Source organism: Aythya fuligula, chromosome 25 (genome assembly GCF_009819795.1).
Source record: "Aythya fuligula isolate bAytFul2 chromosome 25, bAytFul2.pri, whole genome shotgun sequence".
Classification (NCBI taxonomy): domain Eukaryota; kingdom Metazoa; phylum Chordata; class Aves; order Anseriformes; family Anatidae; genus Aythya; species Aythya fuligula.
Genome location: NC_045583.1, coordinates 3,430,175 through 3,457,237, shown reverse-complemented (window position 1 = coordinate 3,457,237; position 27,063 = coordinate 3,430,175). Strand labels below are relative to the sequence as shown.

Below are 27,063 nucleotides of genomic sequence, written 5' to 3'. Positions count from 1 at the left end.
TGTTTTGCTGCTGGTCCCCCTTTCATTCGCAGCCAGATCTGATGGCAGCCGGAGGCTGGGCCCAGCACCCATCTGCGTGAGCTCACCTCTTTGGGCTGCTGCTTTCCAGCTTGCTGTTGTGTCAATAGCTGCAGGTGAAGCTGCTCCTGTTGCTTCTTGTAGTATTCCTGCAACTGGGAGGGAGAGGGGGAGGAGAGAGAGAGAGCGGGACGGATCAGCAGCAGGAACACCCGCTCGGCTTCCTGTGTCTTGGTGCCACCCCGTTCCCGGTGCCACCCCATTCCCGGTGCCACCCCATGCCCACCAGCTCCCGGAGCTTTGCTTCAAGCCCTCTGTGAGGAGCTCCACCACCTCCCATCAGTTCCTGGCTTCGAGTTCAGAGGAAAAGCCCCTCTCCGAGGCCATCCCAAAACCTGGGAGCCCACTCCAAGAGCCTCCCGAGCGCTCCGGATCCCCACAGCAAATTAAATCCCCCAAAGCGCAGCAAATCCCCAACCTGCTGTGCCTTTTACCCTGCCTGGTGCCACCGGTTTGGGATCCTCCACTTGTCTATCACCCACCGAGGGGGTTCCAAGCCCCAGCTGAAGGAAGGAACGTGCACCCCGGGGATTTTCCAGCTGCTCTGGGGGGGGGTTGTCTGATGGGGCAGAGACGAGGAGGCGAGCAGCCCCTTTGCAGCACGATTTTTTAGGGAGAGATGCCCCAAACACCTCATAAAAAGCGCTGCTGAACTGGGGGGGCTCCCGGTGGGCACAGCTTTGCCTGGTGCAACCCCACAAGCAGCACCACAGACGTTGCCCCATCCCCTCTGGGGGCACGGGGGGGACCTTGGGGCACCCGGCCATGCTGGCACAGCGCAGACACCCCACGTCCTCGCAGCACCCCATCTCCCGAGCTGGGAAAACAGCCCGAAACAAACCACCGGGGAGGCTCCCAGCCCCCATCACCACGGGAGGGATGCTCTCACCCCGGCCCCAAAATAAACTCCTGCGGGCTGGATTTGCTGCGCGCAGGAGGGGCCGGAGGCACGGGGAGGTCAGCGCAGGCAGGCAGCCCTCGCCCCGCGCAGGGGCGACGGCGGCGGCTCAGGAATGCCCCTTTGGATGCCGGGAAGCCTTTATCAGCTCGGGGCTGACAGCGCTGACAGCAGCAACTTTGCTTTTTCTGTCGGCGAACAGGTTTGGAAAGGCTCGGTGTTTACCCGAAAGCCAATCAAAGCCGGGGCTCTGCAACATGGTCGAGCGAGGCTGCGGGAACATTGGGTCAGGGGTGAGAGGTGTGATGTTTGGTTTTCTGCTGGTGGAGAATGCGAGCTATTCCGGCCTGGGTTGTTTAATTTGCAGTCAAACGTGTTTCTTTATCCGGCTCCAAAGAGGCTCGGAGAAGGACCCACCCAGGGTAGTGTTTACCCTTTGTTCTTTCCCTGGGGCCAACCTTGAGTCCTTATCAGCCTGTTTGGAGTAAACAGGTACTGGAGGCAGGAGGAAGGGTGTGGAGGATGCTTGTGGGATTTCTCCTTCCCTCTCTCCCGCCAGCGGGAGGTGTTTACCCAAGCAGCCCTGCTTTGTTTCGGAGGTTGGAGTTGTTTTTTTGTGTTTTTTTTTTTTTTTTTTTTCCTGGCCTCCCTTTTGCTTCCCTCCCTGCTCCTTTGACGCTGGGGAACGCCGTGAGAGGCAAACCCAGGTCTGGATCCCGACCCGTGGGGAGGTCTCCAGCAGCCACCCCAACTCCCGGCCCTCCCCAGGAACCGACCAGCCCCAAACTGGCCCCTTGGTGTGCTCTGAAATCCCGAATCGCAGCCGGCTGTGCACCATCAGCACGCACAGCACCCTTCACCCCTTGGTGCTGGACACTCTGGGGATCCCCAGGGAAACACAGGGGGAACACAGAAGCTACGGGGGACGGGTTCCAGACCCTCTGCCTGTGCCAACTGAGCTCCAGCACTCAAGGGGAAGAGAAATGGTGTGGCAGGACCCGGGCGATGCCCAGGCGGGGTGGGAGCAGCCTTACCTGCTGCAGCATTATCGCCTGCTGCTGCTGCAGGAGGGCCTGGAGCTGGGGCGGGGAGAGGATCTGCTGCATCTGCTGCGGGGTGATCATCTGCGGGGACATCATGGCCACGGACACGGGGACCTGCGGAGAGGAGAGATGTGTCACGCCAGGCCTGGGGAGCTCAGGGTGGCATCACCCTGCCAGGCTCCCCGTTCCAGCCTCAAAAGCCTTCCCCCAAATGCCTCCCGTCCCTAAATCCTCTGCCACCTGCTTGACCCGCTCCCACCACGCCTTCCCCATCTGGGCACGCCGAGGTCACCGCAGGGGATGTGGTGGGGAGGTGGCAATGGCACGGAGACGCTTCCTTCACCACTGCAGGAATTGGGCATCGAGAGCACCCAGTGGCACCTGGCTTCCCAACCCCAACCCCAGCCCCTTCCTCTCCTGCAAGGGCACGAAAAGCCCCCGAGAGCTGGGACTGGGCTCCTTCCCTTAGGGTTTGGGGAGGAGAAGCACCGCGGGAAGCAGGGCAGGTCACTGCTCACCCAAGTAACTCTGCACAGCAGAGGAAGAGGTGACCAAGGTTCTCCGCAGGCACATCAAAGCTTCACCTCCAGCTGACACCAGTAACTCACCTCGTTACCATGCCAAGCGTAGAGAGGGCTCAGAAAACCTGCCAGCCCCTGCCTTTTGGTCAGCCTAACGCGGGCGCACGCCCCCGCGACGATGCGGGGAAGGTGTCGGTGACGGATCCCAGGCCGGCCGCGAGCAGGTCCTGCCCAGGTGGGGCAATGCCGCCTTCCTCAGGGCAGGCAGACGGCCTCCCTTATGCAGCCCCCGTGATCCTGGTGGCCAGAAACCAGCCCCAGTCCCTTTTCCCAGCCCGTAGGAAGGTTTACGGCCCTGCTGTCAGTGCGTAATGCTCCCTGGATGCTGCTTCTTGTAGGAAAGCAGCCTGGCTCCGCCGTGCAAGCCAAGCGCCAGGCACCTCACCCCTCCGCTTGAGGATCCCAACACATCAAGCACCAAGAGACAGAGAAATAAAGCCACCAGCCCCAGCTCACCCAGCAAATCCCAAAGCAGAGCCTGGGATCCTGCAGCCCCAGGGCTCCTGAGCGATGCCCAAAGCCCCCTGGCTCCTGACCCGCCTCCCCCCTGCGGCACCCCGTGGCAGGCGTTGGGCCGCGCCGCAGCGCGCTGACCTTCAAGGGAGATTGCAGAGGCTTATCTGTTTACTCAGGCATTTTGCTGGAGGGAGGCGAGCGGGCCGAGGCCCATTTGTCACCGGCGAGCCCCCCCAGCTGCCGCCGGGTCCGAGTTATTTATTAATTGCTGCCTGTTCACACCCAGGGCTGCTGCTGGGGCGCCCTCGGCGAAACCAGCCTGGGTGGCGGCGATGGGGATGCCTGCGGGCACGAAGCTTGCCGCTGCCCTGGTGTCCCTGCAGGGACGCTGGCCACCCTAAATCAGACTCCCCCTTCCACGTAGAAAAGGGACCAACCAAACTATCCCATCCCAAGAATTAGAAAACCAGGAGCATCCCCAGCACAGAGCTGCAAAACCCAACGCCTGCAGCACCGTCGACACCGACTACAGCAGCATCAATTCTGGCCAGAGAAACCCAAACCACGGCAAATCCCCCTTGCAAAACAGGCAAGGAGCTGCTGTTCGGGCGCTCCATCTCCGTGCACGAGTGCTGAGGGCGGCCAGGTGCCGGCAGACAGCTGTGCACAGCGCTCGGTGAACATCTGGCCAGGAGGGATGCCGGCGGGGACGGCAGCCCACGCGGCGGCACCGGCACGGCGAGTGTGCTCGAGGTCCGCGCCCGCTCGCCGGGAGCTAAGCATCCTGCTAATTTCCCTTTGCCAATTCATCAGCTGGCAACGTGCTCGGAATGAGAGCCCTTAATTAATTGCTCATCCGCATCCCCCCCATCCGGGCTGCCTCCCCGCCCCCCGGCGCCGCGCGGCCTCTCGTACACGTTTGCTGGCATTTTCAAATCGGAGGCATCCTAATTACCGGAGAGTTATAACACCTTCCATTTCTCGCCCAACGGACTGACACCCTGTCAAGAGCAAAGAGAATTGCCAGAGGTTTTGACAACACTAATTGCCCCTATAATCTAAAAACACAAAGGAGAGGCGATTAGTCGAGAGGGCCCCAGCTCTCGATCCGACACGAGGTTTTCACAATGTTACAAGAAAACAAAAGCGACGCTTTTTAGAGTTTGATGGCTGCTAACAAAAGCAGAATTATATTTTCATACAACCTTTGTCTGCATTAAATGGCTTTTTCTTTCCGCGCTCAGATGCGGGGTTTGACACGGGGAAATGGCGGCGGCGCCGAGGTGTGAACGGGGCGCGCGCGCGCGGGCGCCGGGAGCAGCAGCACGCGGCGCCTTCGCCGGCTCCCCAAGCCCTGCTGGCCAAGGCCGAATTTCCCCCCACCCTCTGCCAACGCCCCCCTCCTCGCCGAGGTTTCCAGGGAGGGCAGGAACTCGAAGCAAAACGGGAAATTCCCGCATGCAGCAAGTTTTCGCTCCTGCTGCGGTCGCTCATCCGGTTACAGCCCCAGCTGCCTCCAGCGCCTCGTGGGGACGGTGACAGCTGCTGCCTGGCACGGAGACCCCGAGGAAACGGCTCCCCCCAGCCTGGCTGAAAGCCCCCGGGGGCACCCGCTGGCTGCTGACCCTCTTGAGGGGGGGGACAGCATGTGGCAGCCCCTGGTGCGCCGAGGAGCGCGGTGCCTTGGGGTGCTTGCGGGAGGCGCACGGTGAGTGAGCTCCACTGCAGCTGGGGACGGGCAGCCCATGTGTAGGGGGGATTTTGGGGTCCAACACCCCCAGGAAGGCCAAAGGGAAGGCGCTGAGGAGCTCAGCACACTGTAAGGACGGTGTGTGAGCATCCCCCAAGCTGGCTTTTCATCTCCCACGCACCCAGCAGCGAAGTCTCCTCCACGCAGCAAAGCCCAACCTTGCACGCGGGACGAGCCGCAGCACCCACACCGCTCTGCGCAGCCCCAAACCCACACTAAGGCAACACCAGCAGCAGAATTTGGGGGTTTTCCCTTCTTCTGCATCCCCCACTTTGGGAACCGACCCCGCAGCGCCCAGCGTAGTGGCTCAGGGTCTCGTCCCCGGCCGCGTCTCTCCGTGAGCGGCGCGGGCGGCGTGCGACGAGCGGGCATCTGCCAGACACGGCGCTGGAGAAGGGCTTGACTCACTCCTTGGCCTCCTGCCACCCCGCAAAACTGCTTACTAACAGCTTTGGCTGCCTCACAAAAAGCCCCGACGCTGTATCTCCGCTTCGCGAACACAATCTCGAGGGGGTGATTTTCCAGGCGGTCGGGGTTGTAATCCCGCCGTGCCGGAGGACAGGGGCGGCCGGCGAGGGGGCGGATAAAGCAGGCGGCGGGTGGAAAACAAGACGGGTATTAAAGGGGGAGCTCGGCGCTCGCTGTAAGCCCGGAGCAGCCCTGCCAAAGCCGGCTGCGCGAAACGGGATTTGGCCGGGCGTAAAACGCAGCGGGATTGGGGAGCGATGCCTTTTTTTTATTATTATTATTAATTTTTTATTTATTTATTTATTTTTTTTTACGGGAAGCGGATCGCAGGGAACGCGCCGTCCTCTGTACCAGGGGAACGCCGCTGCCGGCTCGGGGGATGAGGCAGAGCGAGGGATGCCGCAGACCAAAGGCTGGGCTGGGCTTGGCCGCCTGCTCGCAGCACCTCACAATGGGGCCAGGGGAGCCCCCGGCAGCCCCAGAGTGCCAGAAACCCCACAGCCTGCCAGAAACCCCCCCGGAGTGCCAAAATCCCCCCAGCGGCTCAGCCTCGAAGCATCCCTGCACCCTCTGGCACCGTCACGCCGAGCCATCGCTCCCACCAGGAGCCACCTTGGCCACCCGGGAGGTAGAGTCTGGGTTTCCACACCTAAAGCCCCATTTCCAAGCGCGTCCCAAACCCTGCCACCTTCTTGACCTGGGGGGTTTTGGGGTTGTGGGGACAGAGCAAAGCTCTCGTCCCGCTGTGGCACGGCGCACGCCAGCTCCCCGCTGCCCGCAGAGCCCAAGGCGCTGCGCATCCTTGTCTCTGATCTAATCTCGGGTTTTAACTCCCAATTAGAAACAACAGCAAACACGCTGGCGCTGTTTGTCTTTTTTTTTTTTTTTAAAGCACCCATTTCAAATCCAAAACCAACAGAAACAAGCCCGGGACGTCTGCTCAGGAGGCGGGGAGCTGGGAACGGCAGGAGGAGCGAGGGAAGGAGCCACAACCAAGAGCAGCCTCGCATCTGCTGTTGTCGGGGGCCAGGGATGAGAGCAAACACCCGGGTGGACCCCCCAGCACCCCCTTCCCATGGGTGGAAGCAAGCAAACCGCTCGCTTCCAGCCCCTCTAGGGCAAGCAGGTGCTTGCACCCAACCCCTCCAGCCCCCAGCCCTGATCCTGCACCACGAACCCCGAGGCCGAGCGGGCTCCAACCATCTGCAAGAGCTTCAGGTGCCCGTGGCCAGGCAGCCACCCATGGGTGTAAGCCCAGCACCATCACCCGGGCTCCCCTGCTTTACACCAGGCTGGGGAGAGAGGAATCGGACACGCGCAGTCCTGCGAGGGAACCCCCAGCTCCACGCTCAGGCTGGAGCCAGGGGCTGTGGGGTTATTTTGTGCCCACCCAGGAGATGCAATGCCCCCGGAGAGGACAGGGTGCTGCGCCCTCCGGGTCAGAGCACGGCATTAGGGCCTTGCCCCCGCTGTCCAGCTGCACGGGAAGAAAAGGAGGACTCAATCCCCTGCGTGCGCAACCCGACGCGCATCCTCATTAGCGCCGCGCCCCGCCGGGGAGCACTAATCGCGCATAATTGGGCTGCGAGTTGCTGGAAGTTGAAAGGAGCTGGCTGGGGGATGCGGCGGTGGTGGAAGGGGGCTCCCGGGCTTGGAGAGCCGGGGTTCGGGAAGGAAAAGGGGCAGAAGTGGGGGTGAGCAGGGGATGGACCCTGAGGCCGCAAGTTCGAATGGAAAACCCAGCGCGGCGCGAGCCCAGCCGGCCGGGCTGCTGTGTTTTTTTTTTTTTCCTGGATGGGAACGCAGAAGGGCTGGTATTGATCTGTCTTCATTACCCATTTCACTCAAGTTTCAAATCAACAAAATACACTTTTCCGCTCCGCTGCCCTCCCCGCCACAGCAGACAAAAGAAAAGCAATTTCCCGCAGTTTGCTCCAAACTCCTCGCCCCTTCCCTCGGCGCCCTTCGTCCCTTCTCCCCTTTCAGAGGCTCCGTTACCGCAGCGAGTCGCTCGCCGGTGGCTCGGAGACCCCAAATCCGTGCGCAAGGGACCCCAGAAAGCCAACTTCCATGGACACCCCGTGATTCAGCAGCGTCTCAGAGCCAGAAAGTGGCCCAGCACCAAAACCCCACAGCATCCCACGTGCACGTGCAGCCTCCCTGCTCCCAAACACCCCAGGTTCACGCAGGAGGAGCAACGCGCCAACCATCCCCGGCAAAGCCCTCAGCCACGGGGCTCCGGCAGCCCTCCGCCGACGAGCCGAATGGTTTTGAAGTTGCAAGGAAACCAAATCATTTAAAAAACGTTTCAGGGTGTTGTTTTTTTTTTTGTTTTGTTTTGTTTTGTTTTTCCAGGCGCAGCTGCAGTCCCAGCGTCAGCTGCGGGGCTCGGCGCACAGCTACACCTCCAGGCATCTGGGGGCAGAGAGGGTTCATAGTAAAAAAAAAAAAAAAAAAAAAAAAGGGGAAAAAAAAAAAAAAAACAACCATAACCCAAGATCCCTATCGAGCCCAGCAGCTCCTTGTTTGTTTTTAGGAGCGTGCCGTTGCCGACTGTCATTAATATTCCTGCTGGCGTGGTGCCCCACAAACGTCCCGTCCCCTCGGCACGGTGGCAGCGAGGGCACGGTGAGAGCGGGGACCCCGCAGGGCTCCTGGGGTCCGAGTGCTCGGCACGGGGCCGCTGCGGGGATGCTCCACCGGGGAGCTGGGGGGGGCTACGAGCCAGCTTCACCCCCCCAAAAAAAAATCCCTGGTGGTGTGGAAGTCGAGCACTTGGTCCTTTAGCAGGCTCAGCCACCGGCTCGCGCGGTTATCGGGGATCCTGGGCGCTCACCTCCCAGCCAGCCTTCCTCCTCCTCCTCCTCCTCCTCCCCGAGCGGCCGTCCTGGCCAGTCTCATCCACACCACGGCCGTCAGATAAACTTCCTTTCAAAGGAGCCTGCTTAATCCTCTATCTCCCCTCGTTCAGATCCCGCTCCAGCTGCCGGGCAGGGGGAGGAAGAGGCCGGCGGCTGAGTTATGAGCTATTTCTGACTCACGTCTACAACTTTCACAAGTTCTTTTGCAACACAAAAAAAGGGAGGAGGGGGGTGGGGGGGGGGGGGGGTGAAAGAGGGCGGCAGATCCAGTTAACTCTGGCAAAGCCGGGCCAGATGGACGGCAGGACGGCCGGGACGGACGGACGGAGGTGGGAGAAGGGAGGCGAGGGCACGAGGAGGCGCCGGGGGGCCGGGGAGGCTGCGGGCGCAGCGCGGCCGGGGGAGCGGGGCGCCGGTTCCCGGAATCTGACTTCACTCTTACTGCCTTTGTCCTTCGCAGATATTTTCCATGCAGTGACTGCATTTCCTTCCTGAAAACGCTGCTGGAAAAAAGCCGCCCGGTTTGTGTGCCGCAGAAGCCCTGAGTAATTAGCGCTGCTCAGCCCCAGCTGCGGCTTTCCCTGGTGCTTCCCAACCCTGCGGGTCCCCCCATTCGGGGCAGGTTGGGGGCACCGGGGGCTCCCCCGGTCCCAGCGAGGACAGGGTGGCATCCACACGGCTCCACCAGCACCTCACACACGCCGAAATCGAGCCGTTTCGTGAATTTTTGGGGGAAATTCATATTTCCCCCAAACGGAGCTTGGCAAGGCCACGCGTCTCGGCTGCCGGCCAGGAGCACAGGGGCGCACGGGGGCTGCCCCCAGCCCCCCAAAAAAGCCAACCCGGTGATATTGGGGGGGGAAAAGCAACTTCAGACTCGCATCCGAGATGCAATTCTGCAGCTTGGGGAGAAATAAATGGGAAGTGTGCCGGGGGGAGCTTTTAATCCCCCAGGTTTGGGGAGGAGAGGAGCCTGGCCCCAGCCCCGCTCGCCTCCTCCCCGCTGCCTGCGCCTGGCATGGGCAGGACCTCCAGCTCTGAGAGCGCGCGTGCTAATTACTTTCCTTTGTTAATTAAGCCCACGTGGCTCTAATAAGGTAACCTGCTGTTCTCCGATAAATTTAATTAGCCTGAAGGGAGAGCCCCTCCGCACAGCTATTTAAATTGTCACTTCCCATTCGCTCGGGCTTTGCTTCTTTCCGCCTGGCCCCCTCTCCGGGTTCATACCCCTTCGCTGCCCCTTTTCTCGCTGTTTTTTGCCCCATTTGGCTGGCCGAGGGAGGGAGCAGCAGGACGGTTCCCCTTCCACCAAGGGTGCAGGGTGCAGCCTGTGGGTGCTGTGCCCACCCAAAGCTGGGTTTTCCTCTCCAGCCCCACACAACGCTGGACCCCGTGCCGAGGCCAAGGGGGCCACCAAATGGGCCACCAAGTGGGCCACCAAGGGTCCCCATCCCCCCAAAAAAACACACAACCTTGGTCCCCAAGAGCACTTCCCTCCCGAGCTGCTCTTACAGAGGAAAACCTAAAGGAAAGGGATGTGCATGCAGCCCGGGGCCGACACTAAAAAACAAAAAAACAAAAACCACAACAAATTTCTGGAGGTTTACAGGGGATTTAACTCTTTGTGGGCGCGCTGCGGCCATCCCGAAGGGGGAGGCGATGCGTGCTGGTGCCTGCGCTGCCCCCCCCCCCAGCATCAGCACCAGTTTGCAGCCGAGCCCTTCCCGAAAAAGCAGGGGGAGGTCCCTGGGGCTCACCTGCACCGCCGGCTGCTTGCCCTCATTGCTGCTGGGGGAGCTCAGCCCCGTGGCCTGCTGCAGCAGGAACTGGCGTGCCACCTGGAGAGCCTGCAAAAGAGACACACTGGGGTGGGCAGGAGGAAGAGGCCCCCCCCTTTCCCCATGCCTTCGTCCCTCTTCCTCCTCCTCCTCCTCCTCCTCCTCCTCCTCCTCCTCCCTCTGGGCACGCTCGCCCTCCAGCTCCGGGGGCAGCCGCACGGGGTCTCCGCGGGTTTTTGTTCCTGGGGTGTGAGCAAGAGGCTGGAAAGGAGGGCAGAACCCCCGGCACGCTCTCCTGCAACACCAGTATGACCAGTACATCCCATTGCAAACCCCGCTGTGCCCCCAGGCATTCAGGGCATGGCTTGGGGCCAGCCTCAGCCCCGTTCCAATTCCCTCCTCCGGCCACGCGCAGCCTGCCCCAAGCAAAGGGTGCCCAAACTGCGCAAGGGAGAGCTGCAGGAAGGGTCTGGCTCCCTGCTGGGCTATTCCACGGGGCCACCAGGAGGATTTTTTGCTGAACCTGATGGCCCACGTGTCTAAAGACAGAGCGTGTGTTTAATGACACCGCTGGTCATCACCCTGCAGCACCAAAATGTCCCAGGCACCACCCAAATTCGGGTCATGGCCAGCGCAGGATTACACCCGAATTAATAACCTGTGAGCACGTCTGCATGGAGTTCACGAAGATACCAAAGGAGTTTAGCAAGCGGCACAAGCGACCGAGATAAAACCTGCTCCTTTTTATGGGTGTTTGCCTTCAAGTTATTAATTTCCTTAACACGCACTTGTTTGCAGGGATAAGGGTGTCTCGCTGCGAAGTCGCGCAACAGGCAAAAGAGGTAGAAACCCAAGGAAATCAATAAAAAAAAAACCCTGGTGGAAACACACGTAGGCACCAGCACTGAGCAAGCCACACATAAGGAAAATCCCTTTCCCATAAGGCAAATCCCACAAGGAGACTCGGAGCAGAGAGGAGTCCGGGCGAACACGCGAATGGGCCGGCACCGTGCAAAAAGGGCTTCGTCGGGAAGGGGGAACAAAGCTCCAACAAAACCAACCCCCTAGCATTCTAAAAAGTTGCTTATAAAGCACCTTTTTTTTTTTTGGAGGGGGCACATTTCCCTACAACCAAGCCCTCGTGGTCCTGCCTGCCCACCAGGGTTTTATTATGGCGGGGGGTGGCCCAGTGTGGGGGTTCCCTGGCTGTCAGCGCCCCCCCGGCCGTAAATCACCACGTGCACCCTGAGGAAGGGCTGCTGGATAATTCAGAGGAAGGGCCGCTGGTTAATTTGTCACATTTCCAGCTCTAAAGAACAAAGTCGTGCCCTGGCTGGTGGCCCCGTGCTGCCTCCATGAATCCGAATGCAAACTGGAGCGGCGCGCACAGTGTGAACGCGCCCCAGCGCACAGCCCCGCTCCGCTTCCCCATTTATTTCCCCCCTGCTCACCCCGTGCCCCTCTTACACTGCTGCTCAGTGCAGCACCCACCAGGACTCATTACCCACTTTTCCACCCAAAGCTCCCCTTTAGCACTTCTCCCCGTGGCGGGGTCGCTCGGGAACGGCGCACGCGACGGATTTAGCACCAAGATGTCTGGGTTGTGCCACAACTTTTTGGTTTGGTGGATAAAAGCCCCCTGCACAGGGACAGCGCGCTCCAGGAACGAGGTAAATTTTAGAAGCAAGCTGAAGTTTTGGCTGCAGAGGTTTTGGCTGCGGTCTGGGAATCTCAAAACCGGAGGGAGCCCTAAAGGAGAGCCCGCGATGGGGGCTGCTGGATTTGAAGGAAAACAAATGAAAAAGCAATTTCCCTGCCTTGGACCTTGCTGCTGGGGCCAGGGTCCTGGCCAGCATCTTGTTTAGCAGCTCCCCGAGGGCTTTGCCACTCCCAGCTTGCAAAGCCCCAAATTTTAATGCCACCCCCCTGAAGTTTGCCAAGCCCCCGCGCTTGGCGTGGGCACCCCGGCACCCGCACCAAAGCTCTCCCATTGCCACCACTTCTTCCCCTGCATCCCATGAGGGCTGCTGGGGATGCTCGGGAACTTCATGACCAATAACTCACCAACTCCTCGCTTTACCCAAATGATGAAATAAATAAAATAAAACCCCCTCAGCTCCCGCTGCTGGCGGAGCCGGCGCAGCCCCAGCGCAGGGCGCGCTTCTCCACGGGCACGTTATTTCCCTGTTATTACCCCTAATAGATGTGCATCGGTAATAGGAACACAAAGCCGTGTGACAGTTATGACAGCTCCAGGTCTGATATTTTAATTACTTTTTGAAATGAAAACAGTAATTCCAGTTAAAAGCCAAGGGTGGAGGAAGTCAATCTAAGGCTGCTCAGCACCCGCGCGGCTTCTCCTGGCAGGGGAGAGCCGGGCACCCACCCGGGACGGGTGCTGGATCACCCACCGACCCCAGCCACGTGTGCACACCGGCTGCCCGAGCTCTGAGGATCTCTCCAGGTGTCCGTTTGACGGCGCTTTGCAGGGATTTGCTTTCTCCAAAGTTCCTCTGCAGCTTGCAAGGGCTGCGCAGAGCTGCTGGAAGCGGCTTGCGCGCAACGAAGGGGTGAAGGAAGGCAAGCCCCGGGTGTTGTGGCGAGCCCTGGGCACTGCTGGGGATGGGGACACCGGTGCCACACTGCCACTGCTTTGCAAACGAGCTGCCTGCTGCTTGTCACCCAGCCAGAGAGCTTTCCTGCTTGCCCTGGGGCACACCATCACTGCTTTCCTCCAGGGAAAGGCAACTTTGGTTCTGGAGCACGGAGATGTCACCTCTGCTCAGGGACAGCCCCGTGCCGAGGGCTGCCACGTCCCTGCTGGCCAACAGGGACGGATGCCACCGCGCTAAAGGCAGCGGGATGGGGTGAGGTGGTGAGGCAGGTCCCCCAAAACCCGGGCAAAAATCAGCACGGAGGTGGAGAAAACACAGCCAAGGCCGAGCAGAGACTCACTACAGCGCAGGTGATGCGCAAGGCAGAGCTGCTCCCAGAATCTCTCTTTCTAAACCCAAATAATCCCTGGGACATAACAGGGGACAGAAACCCCCCGAGAGCTGATATTGGCGATGCCACCCCCAAGCCCTGTTTGTTGGGGTTTTATTAATATTTTTTTTTTTGCATAGGCAGCAAGCAGCAGCGCTGCTGGTGGGGAGCTGTGGGGCAGCCCCCAGTTTTTAGGAGTCTCCATGGTCCCTGCAAACTCCACGCTGAGTTTTATTCGAGCTGGCAAATGACTGGTGGCAGAAGGTGGCTCGTGCCAGCGCCGGGGAGGGGACAGGAGCCCGGCTGGCACGGGTGCCACCGAGCCCCCAGCAACCGGGGCCACGGGGGGCCCGGCCGCCCGCCCTGCTCCGCATCTCAGGGGGGAATTTAATTCACTCCCCGCTGGCTCCCTCACTTTGTTGTGCTCTGAAGCACGAAATTACAAGATTTACAGGAAAAAATGACATGGCCTTACAATCGCACACGGGGGCCTCCCCGGCTGCCCCCCTCCCCTCCCTCCCTGCCGCCTGGCAGCGATCCCAAGCAAAGCCCAAATCGGGCTCGGCCGCGGACCAAAGGATGCTGCAGACATGGTGTGCACGGGGAGCCCCGAAAATGTCATACCAGGGGAAGATCAAAGGTAAAAGGCGCTCAGGAGCTGATAGTTGGGAAGAAATTAGGGCACCCTCGGTACCTGCAGGCATTAATCTCCCTCCCCCAAGGCAGGAGGAACAGCCCCAGGTGCCCCCCAGGGGGGATAAGCACAGAGGGTGTCGTCCACAATCTGTCCTCCTGGCTCAAAACACGAGAAAGCAGAGGGAAGAAAGTCTTCTCCCCTAAAAGCAGATGTGCTTTCACCTCCTGGGTCTACGAACTGGAGAAAAAATGATTTTTCTTAAATTGTATCCTGCTGCATGGTGTTATTCAAGAGTCATTAGCACGTTACCCGTAATTAGGAACGAATGGGTTGTGTCAAATTCATCATGCTCCTGGATGGCTCCCTTTGATCAGCAAATTATCCCATAAAAAAAGTTTGTAATGTCTCAGACACTTACGTCAAGAGCTGATGCCGTTCAGCTTTGCCCTCCTCAAGAGCAGCAGGGCTCGGGGCTGAGGAAGAGGATGAGGAAGGGGACGGTGACCCTGCCCCATGGAGGGGCAGCTCGCACCGAGAGCCCCCAGACCCACTGGATGCCTGGGGCAGGAAGGATTTGAACCTCGAATCTTGCATTTTGCTCGTTTCATTATTCTAGCTTTTTGCCTTCCTCTTTTAAGCATGAAAAACTCCGTTGCACCATTTTGGACGCGGTTTCGCCAGCGCCTCGATACATTCTGCACTACTGCTCTAATGAGGCAGCACAGGGCCCGTAATAAAACAACCTGTAGCTACCCTGGTTTCCACACAAGCATTTTTAAAGCTGACCACAAACCTGGGAAGTACCCGGACAAGCTGGCAGCACGCTGGAGGAAGCCCCCCCCAAATTCAGCGCTCCCATCTCCATCCACTTTTGGTGCTGCCCCATCCGCGAGCTGCTCTGCAGCTGAGCTCCCAAGCACCAGGAAGGCTAAAAGAAGCAGGGGAGGGTAAAAAAAACACGCCTCGGATGTGCCCACAGAGGGGACGCCCCCAGCCCCATGATGCACGGAGATGGAGGCTGCACCAGCCGGCACGGAGAGGCTGCTTTTGGCTGCCTCCCCCCGGCAAGGATCGCAAAATTCACTTTTTTCCCCTGGGGAAACAAAGTTTGCACCAGGCCCAGGTGATGGAGGAGGCAGGGAGAGAAAAGCAGGGCTCACCAGCAGCGGTTGGGATGCCTGAATCCCACTTCAGCCCCTGTGTTATCCCCTTGTCCTTTATCTTCCACCTTTTAGTCCACGAAAGCTGCCAGCGCCGAACCTCTCCAAGATCATCGCCGCCTGCTCCGACGGAGAAGCAGCAGGTGAAGAGCTTCCAAAGTTTGGCGAGGACGGAGACACCCCTGGGTCTAAAAGCACTCCTTAAAAACCCGACAGCTCAATGGAAAGATCTCTGCCGGGGTATTTTGTAGCTCCCTTACCCCAGCAGGTATTTCGTTTCGCAGCGTTGCCGGTGCTGGGATGCCGCAGCTGCCGGAGCCAAAAGCGCAGCCACTGCTCCCTGCCCAGCCCAGGGTGGGACCCGCCACCCAAAAATAGTGGAGGGAGTTTCCACCTGGACGGGATCAAAGCTTCGCACGGGGTTTTAACCTCCAGCGCCTTAAAAACCGCCCTAAAAATTACACCAAGCCCAGGATTTTGCGAGGAAAGGGGGCAGAGCATCGGCAGCCTCCATCTCCTCTTTTCCCTCCACTCCTTTTGGAAGATAAAAAGAGGTCGGGAAGGGATGAAAAAATTAAAACAGACTTTTTACACTAGCCTCATAAAAAATGACATCGTCGCATTCCAGAATTAGAGCCATTAAAACAACACACACACACGGATATTTTTAGCTGGATATTAGCAGTAAATGATGCCATATTGAAAAGCACTTCCACCCGGCCCAGCCCCGGTCTGGCTTAACCAGAACCAAATGGCTCGAAGAGATCAGAATTAACAAAATGACACAATTCTTCACAGGGAGAGAAGAAAAAAAAAAATAAAGAAGAAAAAAAAAGGCCTTTTTGCAACCAGCTCCGTGCCTCTCTCCCGGCCCCAGCTGTTCTCCCTTTCGCGGCACACACTAATACTTCTGGACTTTATTCCTCCACTCTTGACTCTTCGATCCTCCCAGGCGAGGGGTTAAACCCATTTCCACTAATGAAGAACACAAGGAACAAGCTCCCGACAATCCCACCCCTCCCTCCGCCCCACAAAAAAGCAGGAAAAAAAGGAAAAAAAAAAAAAACACAAAAAAAACACCAAACCCTCCTGCATTCGTAGTCAGTAAAATATGAAATACGAATCGAGGAACCTAATAGAGAGATGAGTTTCACTTAAGTGCTCCAGTCTCGTTTTTATCTTAAATACCCTAATAATAGCGGATTACACAATATATTTGAGATGTGATCACATGTTTTATGGAACGGTATCTTTCCCATCGCGGCAAAGTGCCTCTCCTCCCCCCATCCACACCCTTCTCCAACTGCAGAAAAAGTCCGATTCGCTTCTTTTAAAAGCCTCAGTTTTGTTTAATAACTTACCACTGATTTTACATGCATCTGCAATAAACTGTAAATATATATATATATTTTTTTTTTTCTTACTTTCTGCCTAATAAAAAAACCCCAGAGCAATGCTGGAGCCGCTGGGTTTTCCAGATGGCTCCCTTTCCATAGGGCTGCAAGTTGGGAAGCGCTACCGTGCAGGCCTGCACAGTCGGATTTTAGGGTGGAATTTGAAAAAAAACAAACAAAAACCACACCAACACACCCCAGCGCCAAGGAAACCCGAGCCAGGCGCGCTTTGCTCAGCACCCTGCGGCACCGTGCAAGGTGTCCTGAGTTTGTGTGGCCTCTGCTTTCCTTGGGGACACCGGGGAGGCTCTGAATGTCCCTATTTAACAGCGGGGGGGGGCAAACCCTACGTTGTTTTTTTTTTTTTTTTTTTGCGGCCCTACTTTGGGCAACAAATGCAAATAAATCCGGGCAGTGATGGCTGAGCAAGGTGCCATGAGCACGTGGGGGACCCCAGATTTCCGCAGCCATTTGGGGACGCCCCCACACCCCAAAAACCCCAACCCATCGGGATTTGCCTCAGCGTGGCCCCAAACATCACCCATCAACGGGGGGGTCCCCAAACCCCTGTCATCCCCCCCAAAACCCCCGTCTTGAAGCCGGGCCGGGTCGGTGCCGTGCCCCCCGCTTCCTGCCCGGCGAGGATTAACGGGGAGGGGGCCGGGGCCTGCCCCCACCTCCCAAAAACTCATTCATGCGCCCAGGCGGCGGGCCCTTTGGAGGCCGGGTGCGGGATGGCGGCTCGCTGGAGGTCTCCTGCCCGTTCCCACAGCAACGGTGCTGGGAGATGCCGGGGGGCCGGGCAGCCCTCCCATGCCCCCGGCCGACCTCTCCCCTCCGCCAGCCCCGGCACAATGCGAGCCCTGCGGCCTATTCAAGTTTTTCAGCCCTGGGGCCCCCTCCATTGAAATCCAGGGATTTAACCCCAAACGCCGAGTCCCTCGAGGCCTGGCCCGCTTCTGGAGGAGCTGGGGAGTAAAAGGGAGGGGGGCTGGAATGGCTGCTGGGGGGGACAGACGGACGGCAGAGGGCTGGGATGTGGGGACGGACACGCATGGCAGCCCCAAGTGGGTTGTGAGCACCCCACAGCTTGCAAATCCCTCCCCAAAAAGTCCCTCTCCTGCCCACGTGAATCCAAGCGGCCTCCACAGGGATGCATTTTAATCCCAAACTTCTCCCCCCAGCCCCGGTTTGGGACACTGTGGCACCCGTGGGAGCCGGGTGCCCACGGACCTCAGGCACCAAAGGTCCAAGCCACCCCTCCTTGCACCAGAAGGTACAAAACTGGCCCCAAAATCCATGGGCAGAGCATGAGCCCCCCTTGGGGACCACCCCATTCAACCAACCCCTTGAGCTTTAAGCCACCAGTGGCTCCTCGAGCTCAGGTGGGGGCACTCGGGTGGGTTTCTGACCCCCACCCCACAGTGTTCACACACAATTAATTAAGAAAAAGCAGCACGAGGCGACATTTCGGGAGCCGGGCCGGGGGGAGATGTCAGACAGGAGCACCCAAGGGTGCAGGAGCGCCGAGGGGCGAATGCTGGATGCTCATCGGATGGTGTAAGGCCTCCATGAGGCACCTAATTGTGCAAAACTCCCTGTACGGGGCCATTTATCCCTGACCCCAGCTGCAGCTCAGCCCCGTGCCCTGGAGCATGAAGATTGATGGTCCTCGGGATGTCCCCGTCCCCCCCCGGCCCCGAGGTGCTGTCATTGCGGATGTCATTCGGGTTTGGAAGTTCACCAAAGCCTCTCCCTTCATAACAACACGTGCCAGAGACTTTCCCAGGGTCATTACAGCGGGAGCCCCAAGGGAGAGACACCAAACGAAGCCCAGGTGCCGGGCAGGGCAGGATTTGGGGGCTGAGCTGAGAGAAAACCCACAAGGATTTGGGGACACAGCACCAGAGGACAACCACGGGGACGAGCCAAAAGCACCAGCACACCCCACAGAAAACCCTATTTTCCCCTTTCCTACGGACCAGGCAACCACTTTGCCAGCGTGCCACCCGCTCACGCTGCCTTGGCCATATAGGAACAAGCGTCCCCAATTCCTCCTGGCTCCAGAAAAGGGAAATTCGGGGCCGTCCCCCGCGCGGGGAGGGAGGGGAGCGCGGCAGCGCGTTCGGCAGGGGTGACTTGCAGCAGCATTACACGCATGATTACCCTTCAGATCAGGGGAACAGGGGCTTAACTGCGTGAGAAACGGCTGTTATTCAGGTAATGGATTTACAGCACTCACTACTAAAGTATCAGACACAGCAATTTTTTACAGCTTTCACGCTGGAATTTATGGCTCAGGGAGGCGATCTCCATACGAGGCAGGGATCATTGCCTTATTTAGTATCCGAGGAGGAAAATTTATGTTTTCGCCCAAGTTTGTTTTGAAAGGTAACCTGCAGGCACGCACACGCAGCCCCCTTCCCCGCGGGCGCGCAGGCAGAGCACCGGGTGCCCCGGGGGGGGACACGCACCGAAAGGGCTCCTGCGAGGTGCACACGTGTGCGTGCAAGGACAGAGCTCATGCACGCGGCTGCCACACACGTTTTAGGCTGTCACACATGTTTTAGGCTGTTCTGTGTATTTTAAACCACACGCACAAGGTTAATTCTTCATCTTAACGCACCGTGAGCCCCAAAAACTGGGGGAGCGCCTCTGCTCGCCCACCTGGATGCCCGAATGCTGCTCAGATCAAAACCTGTCCTTATTTTGATCATCAATGGGTCTTTATCTTGTCCCCAGAGCCCTCCTGCATCACACCAAGGGGGTCAGAGCGTGCTGACCCCACCAGCACAGGCAGGACCTGCTCCCCCCCCCCCAAAACACAGCCACCTGCAGCAGGGACGGCCAGGGCACCACCTCCAGCACCTGCAGCCCTCAACAAGGATGGGTGCAAAGAGACCGGGGCTGCTGCAACCAGCCCTGGGGACACGGGGAGGGTAGAAACTAGAATTGCCCCAACCCTAAATACTCAGAAAACCCCCCAAAAGCTTGTCTAGAGAGGTTGTGGAGGCTCCTCCTCGGAGATCTCCAAAAGCTGCTTGGACGTGGTGCTGGGCACCCTGCTCAGGGGTGGCCCTGGTGGCAAACGGGGTGGCCCGGGTGGCCCCAGATGTCCCTGAACCTTTTCCATATTTTGGGATGAGCTCATGGAGGCACCATAGCGCGCCGGGGCGTCCGTCCTACCTGCTGCTGCTGGAAGTGCAGGAGCTCCACCGGGCTCATCTCTCCGTTGGCCTCCCCGCTGGCGGCTCCTTCTCTCCCCCCGCCGCCCCCACCGCCATCGGGCTGGTTGGTGAGGCTGCTGACCCCGTTCTGGCCGGAGGGAGTGGAGCGTATCGTCTCCGAGGCGGATTCAACCATCATGACTTGCTAGCAGGACCTGAGGAGCGAGGAGGGAGAAAAGTTGAGGCTGAGAAGAGAAACCGAGCATCCCCCCCCGCTGGCACCCCGACTTCTGCCCCCGTGCCTGTTCTGTGGTCAGGCTACACACAGTTTTAGCTGAGGTCACTGCACTCCAAAAAAATAAAAATAATTTTTTAAAAAAGGGGAAAAAAAAAGAAAAAAAGTTCTCGGAAAATCAAATGTGGGGCAGGTGGGTGCAGGCAGTGGCACGAGCTGTCCCCAAGGCACTGCCAGCCAGGGTTGCCCCATCCCCTGGGGAACCGCTGTGCTTTTTGGCTTTCCCCCTGCCTGACGGAAACCCTGCAAGCTGCGAATTTTTCACAGAACCAGGAATTCCAAAATGTTTCGCTCGGCGAAGGCAGAAGTGGCAAAGTTGCAGAGTTTTGATGTGGCCGAAAACCGAGCACGTGGAGCCTGCGCTGCGCGTTTCGCCCTGAAAACCTCGACGATCTCCACCGAGCCCCCGCGGAGCATCTCAGCTCCGGCACCCAGCACCCTCTTTCCCTGCTCCAGCCCCTGGCAGCAGCGTTTGTGTCTCTTGAGCTTCGTTTCCCCCAAATACAGGCTCTAGGAAGGCACACCACTTTTCTGCATCCAGGGCTTTTATCCCTGAGCACCGTCCCGTGACGCAGGGCAGAGGATCAGGGTGCTGCGTCCCACTCCAGCCATCTCAGGGACCATCCAGGGCTCGGTTTCCCCAGCACGAGCACCCGAAGCACCGCAGGGAGGTGGGGGAGCACCAGCTGGAGCAGGAGAGGCCGCGGGCCGGGGAATTTGGTGGTGCTGGGGCGTCACGGCCGGCTGCACAAGCACCGAGTGCTCGCCGCCGAGCGTCCCGCGGAGCCGCTTTGTAAAGCAGCGCAGCCTGGCTAGGGGAGGGACTCCCGAGGAGTTGCAGGGAGTGGTTTCGGAGAGACCTCAGTTGGGTTTAATTAGTGGGTACCTCGTTAGCTGTAAAGCTCAGGGTCCCCCCGTGCAAAGCGCAGGACATTTGCAGGATCCCCTCCGGTGAAAGCCCCACGCATCCTCGTGTCCCCCCCGGGCTCTGCGCAGGAGCAGCGTGGGGACGCTGCGGGACTCGGGGATGGGATCCACCTGCAGGAGTGCCGGGTCCAAGGGGAAGGAAAACCCTTGGGATTTGGGAACAATGAACACCCCCAGCCCCAGCCTGCAGAGCTGCAACCCCCTGGCTCCCAGGGGCCACATCCAGCCCCAAGCGGCTGGGAGCAGGCAGGAGGCAGGGTGCTGGGTCTCTCCCTCCCTCCCAAGACACATTTTGCCCTGCAGAAGGGCAGAGGATGCAGTTTTACCCCCACTTTTCTCTCCTTTTTCCCCACATCAGAACCAAAACGGCGTCGACCACCACCGCTCAGAGCCAGCCCGCGACTTCGAAACAGGAGGGGAACAAATAAAGCAAGAGGGACGGGGAGAAGGAACACCATTTCTCCCTTTTTTTTCTTCTCTTTTTTCCCCCCTTCTTCCCCCACCCCGCCCCAAAAGACAGAACGACAAACCGCGAACAACATAATTGCTGAAATGTGGCGTGTAATAATAGCTATTCAGGAGCTGATCATTCATATTAAACAGGGTGAAGCAAGCTTCTCATTTGCATGTTTGAGATTATATGCATTTCAAAAGTCATTTCCGCAGGGTATATGACTGACATTAATTCCCATGCGGAGCTGCTGGCTCCCTCTCCGCAGCCCGCGCGCCGCAAGCACGCGCGTGTGCACATTGCACGGGGACGCACCGGCAGCCCCGGGAGAGCTCAAGGTTAAGGGGATTACGGCGTTCCAGCTGCCTCCGAAGGGCAAGGCGAAGGAAAGGATGCTCGCCTGCAGGTGCTGAGTTGAGGAGAGAAAAAGCTGCAGGAGACAGAGCCCCCGTTTGCTCCGATTTTGCCCCAAATTCCTCCCTCCGAGCACCACGGGGCTTTCAGCCCTGTTAGCGAAGGTGCCCAGAAGGGAAGGGAGCCCTTGAAGGCAAGAAAACACCTTTTGCCCTTGAAAACCATGTTTGCTCGCTGGCCCCTCAACGCCCCACAAGAGCCTTTAGAAAAAATAAATTTGGTTTTGTTACTTTTCTCGTTTTCCTTCAGAAAAGCCCCAGCTCCGAAGGCGCGCAGCCCCGCAGGGAAAAGCAAAGCGGTGACCGGGCCCCGTCCCGGAGTCACAAGGTATCACCACGGCCAAAAAACTCAGCAGGATTCAAAAAAAAAAAAAAAAAGAAGGATTTGACTTTTATATGGAGAACAAGAATATCCAGAGTTACAACAGGAAGTATTAAAAAAGGCCAAAAAAAAAAAAAAAAAAAAAATAGAGGAAGAAAAAAGTTTTGGAAAGGATATAAACTTTCCTGGCTTCGGGGCATAAATTGAAGCCTAACTATTGGGAATTAGGAGGAAATCTCTTCCCATCGAGGAGCTGGAGCCGGGGGCTTGCTTCGCCTTCCCCCAGCAGGGCCGGGATGCTGCAGCAGAGCCGGGCGAATCCCGCAGCCAGCGCCGGTCCCTTTCCAAGCCTAGTAAAGTCGCCTTCCCGCTCGCAAACCCAACCGGGACGCGGGTGTGTTTGGGTTCCCAGCGCCGCGAGGGAAGTCATAAAAGCAAGCAATAATAATAACCATGAAAATATTTCCATTCACATAAAACTTTTACAAAACCTTAAAGGAAAAAAAAATAATAATATATATATATATATGTGATGTAGCCAAGGGCTGCGGAGCTGCTGTGATTTAGGAAGGAGCAGGCGCTGGGCTCCGTAAGTGCCCCGGCACATGTGCGGCCCCGCGCGCGGACGGAGGTCTGTGCAGCATCACAGCGCCGGCTTTTCATCTATTTTCGTTCGCCCCAGACAGGCAATATTTTAGGGATTCTCCTTCACGCCGGGATCCGGAGGGTCTAATCGGGATCAGACCTTCCCCCAGGCACCAAGGCATGGCCCCTGGCCAGACCGGCCCCGCCGCCGGCAGATCCGACAGCCAGATAAAGTACAAAATGATGGTTTTACTTAAAAGGGGAGGGGAGGGGACCCCTCTAATGGCAATGAGCAACAGAAGCTGCGCAAATGGATCGCTAATTACCATCGCAGACTCAAAACCATTTCACTGAAGAGCGCTCTTCCTTTTTTTTTTTTCCCCCCCCTTTTACTTAAGTGCGCACCTTTCGCAGGACAAAGAAAGAGAAGTGGAATTGCAAATAAAGAATCCCCCAGCCTTTAGCAGGACCATATGGCGATGAGAGTATATTAATTACGGTCGCTTTTAATTAACAATTGCTTCATCTGAGCGGTAACATTTCCTTGACATCCCCTGACTTGCCGCTAACCTGCAAAGCGCCCGCGCCACGCCAAGTCATCAATTCAGTTTTATTGACCCACCCCCCCCTCCAAAACAGGCACGATACCAGGGCTTTCCAATTAACACCTCCACACTCTCTAATTAGCACAATTAACAGCCTGATAGATGCCCACAGCTTCCCCGGGAGGGCAGGCACGGATCAGGGGGTTTGCTGCCGGACAGGGTGCGCACGTGGCCATCCCGTGGGGGCCCGCGCACCACAACACAAAGCATTTGGGACCCTCGGTGGCCAGGGGAGGATGAACTTGGGGCAAAGACTCGTGCAGGAGGACGTGGGAGCCACGCTCAGGGCTCACGGGTCTTTATAAGGGACGAGGCATCTGCTCCGGAGGACTTTTGGGACACCCCAACCCGCCCACCGCGGTGAGGCTGCTTCTCCTCCTCCCAACTCAGCGCAACGGATGCAAACCCAAATAACGCTGCTCAGCCCCCGGGGACACACACAAAAGCAGGCACATCCCAGGCCGCGAGCTCCTAAGAAGCCCGAACACCTATTTTAGCTGCCTCCCCTAGTTTATGTACCCTTATTACAGCGGTCCTCGGGGGCTCCGTAACTTTGCGCCGCCCTTCACGGGCTGCGCTCGTGCTGCTGCCACCCCAAACCAGAGCCTGGCATGGGTGGGGAAACGAAGGGCACAGCCCCCAATAGCATCCAAATGCCCAAACCGAAGCAGGGCAAGAGCAGAAGCAAGCAAGGAATTATTCCCAGGGGGGGCGAGGGAAGTTACGGCACGGTTTTGTGGGATCTCATCGTGCCAGCACAGAACAAGCCGATGACACCAGTTATTTGCAAGCAAACCCCAATCGCGCTGCTCCGGAGGCTTTTTCCACCCTTCTCTCCACCCCCAACCCCAAAACGATCTCCCCAACCCTTTTATCCAGCTCCATCCTCGCCAGGCTGCAGAGACGAGGACGGGGGCACCCCGCGGCACCGCAGCTCGCCGCCAACCTCTCCGGCGGGCACCGGCAGCATCGGCACGAGCCGAGCAAATCCCCCAAAGGCTGGGCAGCAGCGGGGACAGATCCAGGACTGCCACGAATCCGGCTAAACCAGGACCTTCAGGGATCCCCACGCCGTGGTGGGATGCTCCCCGTGCTGCTGGGAGCAGGCGCGCGCGTGCACGAGGCTGGGGCGCAGGCGGTGGATTTGCTCCGAGCCATGGGAAGTTGAGCAACTTGCCTGGCTGGATCCGGCACCGAGCGAGGCTCGGGGAAGTGGCTGGCTAATCTTAAAAAGGCTTTGGCTCGGCGAGGAGAAGCAGCAGCCGGGATTGCTCGGAGAATGGCTTTTTACCCTTTAATTAACACATAAACACATGGAAATGTGGAAAGGGGATTAAAATACAAGTCTAGGGGAGCTAAAATGAATCTAAAGCATTACTGTAAATTAGAAGAGATTTAAGGAACCAAGGATTGGCTAAGCCCAGGCACCGCTTTAATGGGATCACACCTCTGGGCACTTTCATCTCCCACTTTCATCTTGCTCCCAGCAACTTCCCTGGGCAGGACCGCGAGCTCTGGGTGCTGCTCCCCATCCGCAGCTCTCCCCGGGGCCACCCCAAAGCCTCCCTCACCCCAGCTGGGTTCACGAGCACCCCGGGGCCATCAGGCAGCGGCGAGCATTTGCCGCTACTCGGAAATTGAGCAAGAACAACCCCGGAGAGGTTTGCCTCCTCCCCGAAAAGCTGGCTCGCCCTACTCACTGTACATCTGGAAAGCTGAGTGTCACCACCAAGAAAAGTCCTTAGGAGAGCGCTGGGCACGGTGCAGCTCCTCCTCAGCTCCAAAATAACTCCTTTCGAGCAAGCTTCGCTCTCCAGACCTCGCTCCAGCAGCGTTGAGGATGCTCCAACAGCACCGAGGATGCTCCAGGAGCACCGAGGACGCTCCAGGAGCACCGAGGATGTCCCAACTGCTGCAAACCCCACAGGCGATCCTCCCCGGTACCCCAGCCCGCTCCCACCCGTGGCAGCACCCAGGGTGGGCAGCGGCCCCGGCTGCTCCCCGCCGAGCTCCGGGACGGCCAAAACCCCTCCGGTGGGGCCGGGCACGCGCCGGGGCCGCGGCTCCATCCTGCGCTTCCCTCCGCTGTGCTCTTGAAAAGATTAAAAAAAAAAAAAAAAGAAAAAAAAAAAGAGAGAGCCCCACTCCATCTCATTAAGAAAGTAAACACAAGAGCCGTCTAAGTGTCTAATTAAGCTTCTAATTAGTCCCTGCTTGTTACTAATGCAAATTAGATTACGCCGCTTAACTACAGCATGTCCACAACACCCTTGTTAATTGCGGCCTTTTGAAATTAAATTACTCCCTAATTAGCATATCAAAGCCATTGATTCGGAGCCAGGAAAGATGAGGGCAGGAGGAAGCCGAACGCCAAGTTTTGTTAATCAGGGACGTCTAATTAAATAGTGACGTGGCGCACGGGGGCTCCGGTCGCGCTGCTCGAGAGCCGCATGTGGGGGTCCCGGGGGAGCCCGAGCTGGGCAGCACCCAGGGAGCTGCCAGCACCCACCCATGGGTGCCCACCACCTGCACCCAGCATCCCGGCGGGTCCAGCAGCCGCGTCCCTGCAGGTGGAAGCTGCTGGAGAGAGCTGGGGGTCAGGGGGATGGAGGAGCCCAAAAGCAGCAGCGTTGGGGCAGAGCACGAGGAATCGGAGAGCCCCTGGTGTGCCCGTGCTGAAATAGGGCCCGGAATGGTGCCGGGATAAAGCAGACCCCAGAAATAGCCACTTGATTCCCTTCTGCTCGATGTAAAGGGGAATCTAAAGGAAAAATGCGCGGCGGGGCAGCCTCTGAAACCCTCGGCATCCCCAGGGAGCAGAACTGGCACCAAAGCCGGGACAGCTCTGGAAGCAGGCAACGACATCTCCCACCTGCAGGACCCACAGCAAGCCACGTCGAGGAAAAAAATACACCCAAAGGCCCCCTACACTCGTGGAGAGGGGGATGTGACCGCCCCCAGAAGCATCCCACAAGGGGCACCGAGCGCCTGGCGTGGGTTTGGTCCTTGGAGGAAACCAAGCGCGTCCGCGACCCCATCAACCAGAAGCGGGGATGCGCTCGCTCGAGTTACCCAAAGCCCTAAAAACCCCACGAGGGGACATAAAGGGGGCACTAGGGGAGAGCCTGTACCTAAAGGCAGCCAGGTAGATTCCCTCCACGGAGAGTTACGCTCAAACTAATGCCTAATTTTTTTTTTTTTCCTAAGTTATTGAAATAACTTCCTGAATGACCCAGTTCCCTCGATCGTATAACTTTTCCTCTCCTCCTTTTTTTTTTTTTTTTGTTTAAAGAGGTGGGAAGGAAAAAAAAAAAAATAAAGGGACGAAGATTGGAAAAGTTTAATAGAGGGAGAAAAAGTCTATTAAAAAAAAAAAACGCAGGCAGCCCGTCTCGGGGGAAGAGTTGAAATATTAAAGAAAGGAAAATCGCTTCTCCGGCTGCAGAGACAGAGGAGGAGAATAGAGCGGGCTTAAGAGAAGGAGCCGTGCACTTTTAATTGAAAAGAGGGAGATTCAAATGAAATATCCAATATCCCCAGTTAAAGAAAGGAAGAAAGACGGACCCCGGCCGCTTTGCTACGCCGAGAAATTGCTAAAGCCCGAACTTTCTTTCTCTCCCCCTGCCTCGTAAGTTATAGGAGAGAGGGATGAGAGAAAGAGCGAAAAAAAGGGTCTTTCATAGACGAGGAACTCAAGGGAATGGGGGAGGAGGGTGGGAAGAGAGACCAAGTTTTATTCATTTATTTTATTTTATGAGATGAGTTAAAAATAATAAGAAAAGGCCGAGTTTTATAATGTCACAGTGTTTGGAAGCAGCAGCAGAAGGGAGAAGAGAGGGGGGAAAGCAACTAAGAACAGAAGGGCCAGCTCCAACCACCCGCCGCACGAGCCTCTCTCCCAACGAGATTCAATTAATTGATAACAAGAGGCATCAAATTAATTTTTCAAGGATGTTAGATTTTGATGAAGGAAAAAATCTCTCTGATTTTAATCGGGGCGGCGTTTAAAAGGCATAAATGAATATCCCTTTCTAATCATCTGAGGCGCCGAGGAAGCACCAAGCGGTTAACGTGAAAATTCAAATCGTTTAATTAGGGGGGGGGGACCCGGGGGGGCCGGATGGGGGAAGGGTAACCGGGTTTTTCTTTTAAAGAGCTTTATGAAGAAATTATTTTTAAAATGATTTCTTTCAAGCATCCTTGCTCCCC

The 27,063-nt window shown here is 57.7% G+C and overlaps 1 protein-coding gene across 1 annotated transcript in view; it reads right to left on the bottom strand.

The window, feature by feature from the left end:
• FOXP4 (forkhead box P4) overlaps nucleotides 1-27,063 on the bottom strand; it is a 57,174-nt gene that overhangs the window by 17,169 nt on the left and 12,942 nt on the right. Inside the window, exons 2-5 of the mRNA XM_032203163.1 lie at nucleotides 19,276-19,471; nucleotides 9,893-9,982; nucleotides 2,011-2,133; nucleotides 87-173 (exon numbers count right to left, since the gene is read on the bottom strand). Of these exons, the coding sequence (XP_032059054.1) occupies nucleotides 87-173; nucleotides 2,011-2,133; nucleotides 9,893-9,982; nucleotides 19,276-19,455 (480 nt within the window). The 5' untranslated portion in view covers nucleotides 19,456-19,471. The remainder of the gene's footprint in view (nucleotides 1-86; nucleotides 174-2,010; nucleotides 2,134-9,892; nucleotides 9,983-19,275; nucleotides 19,472-27,063) is intronic.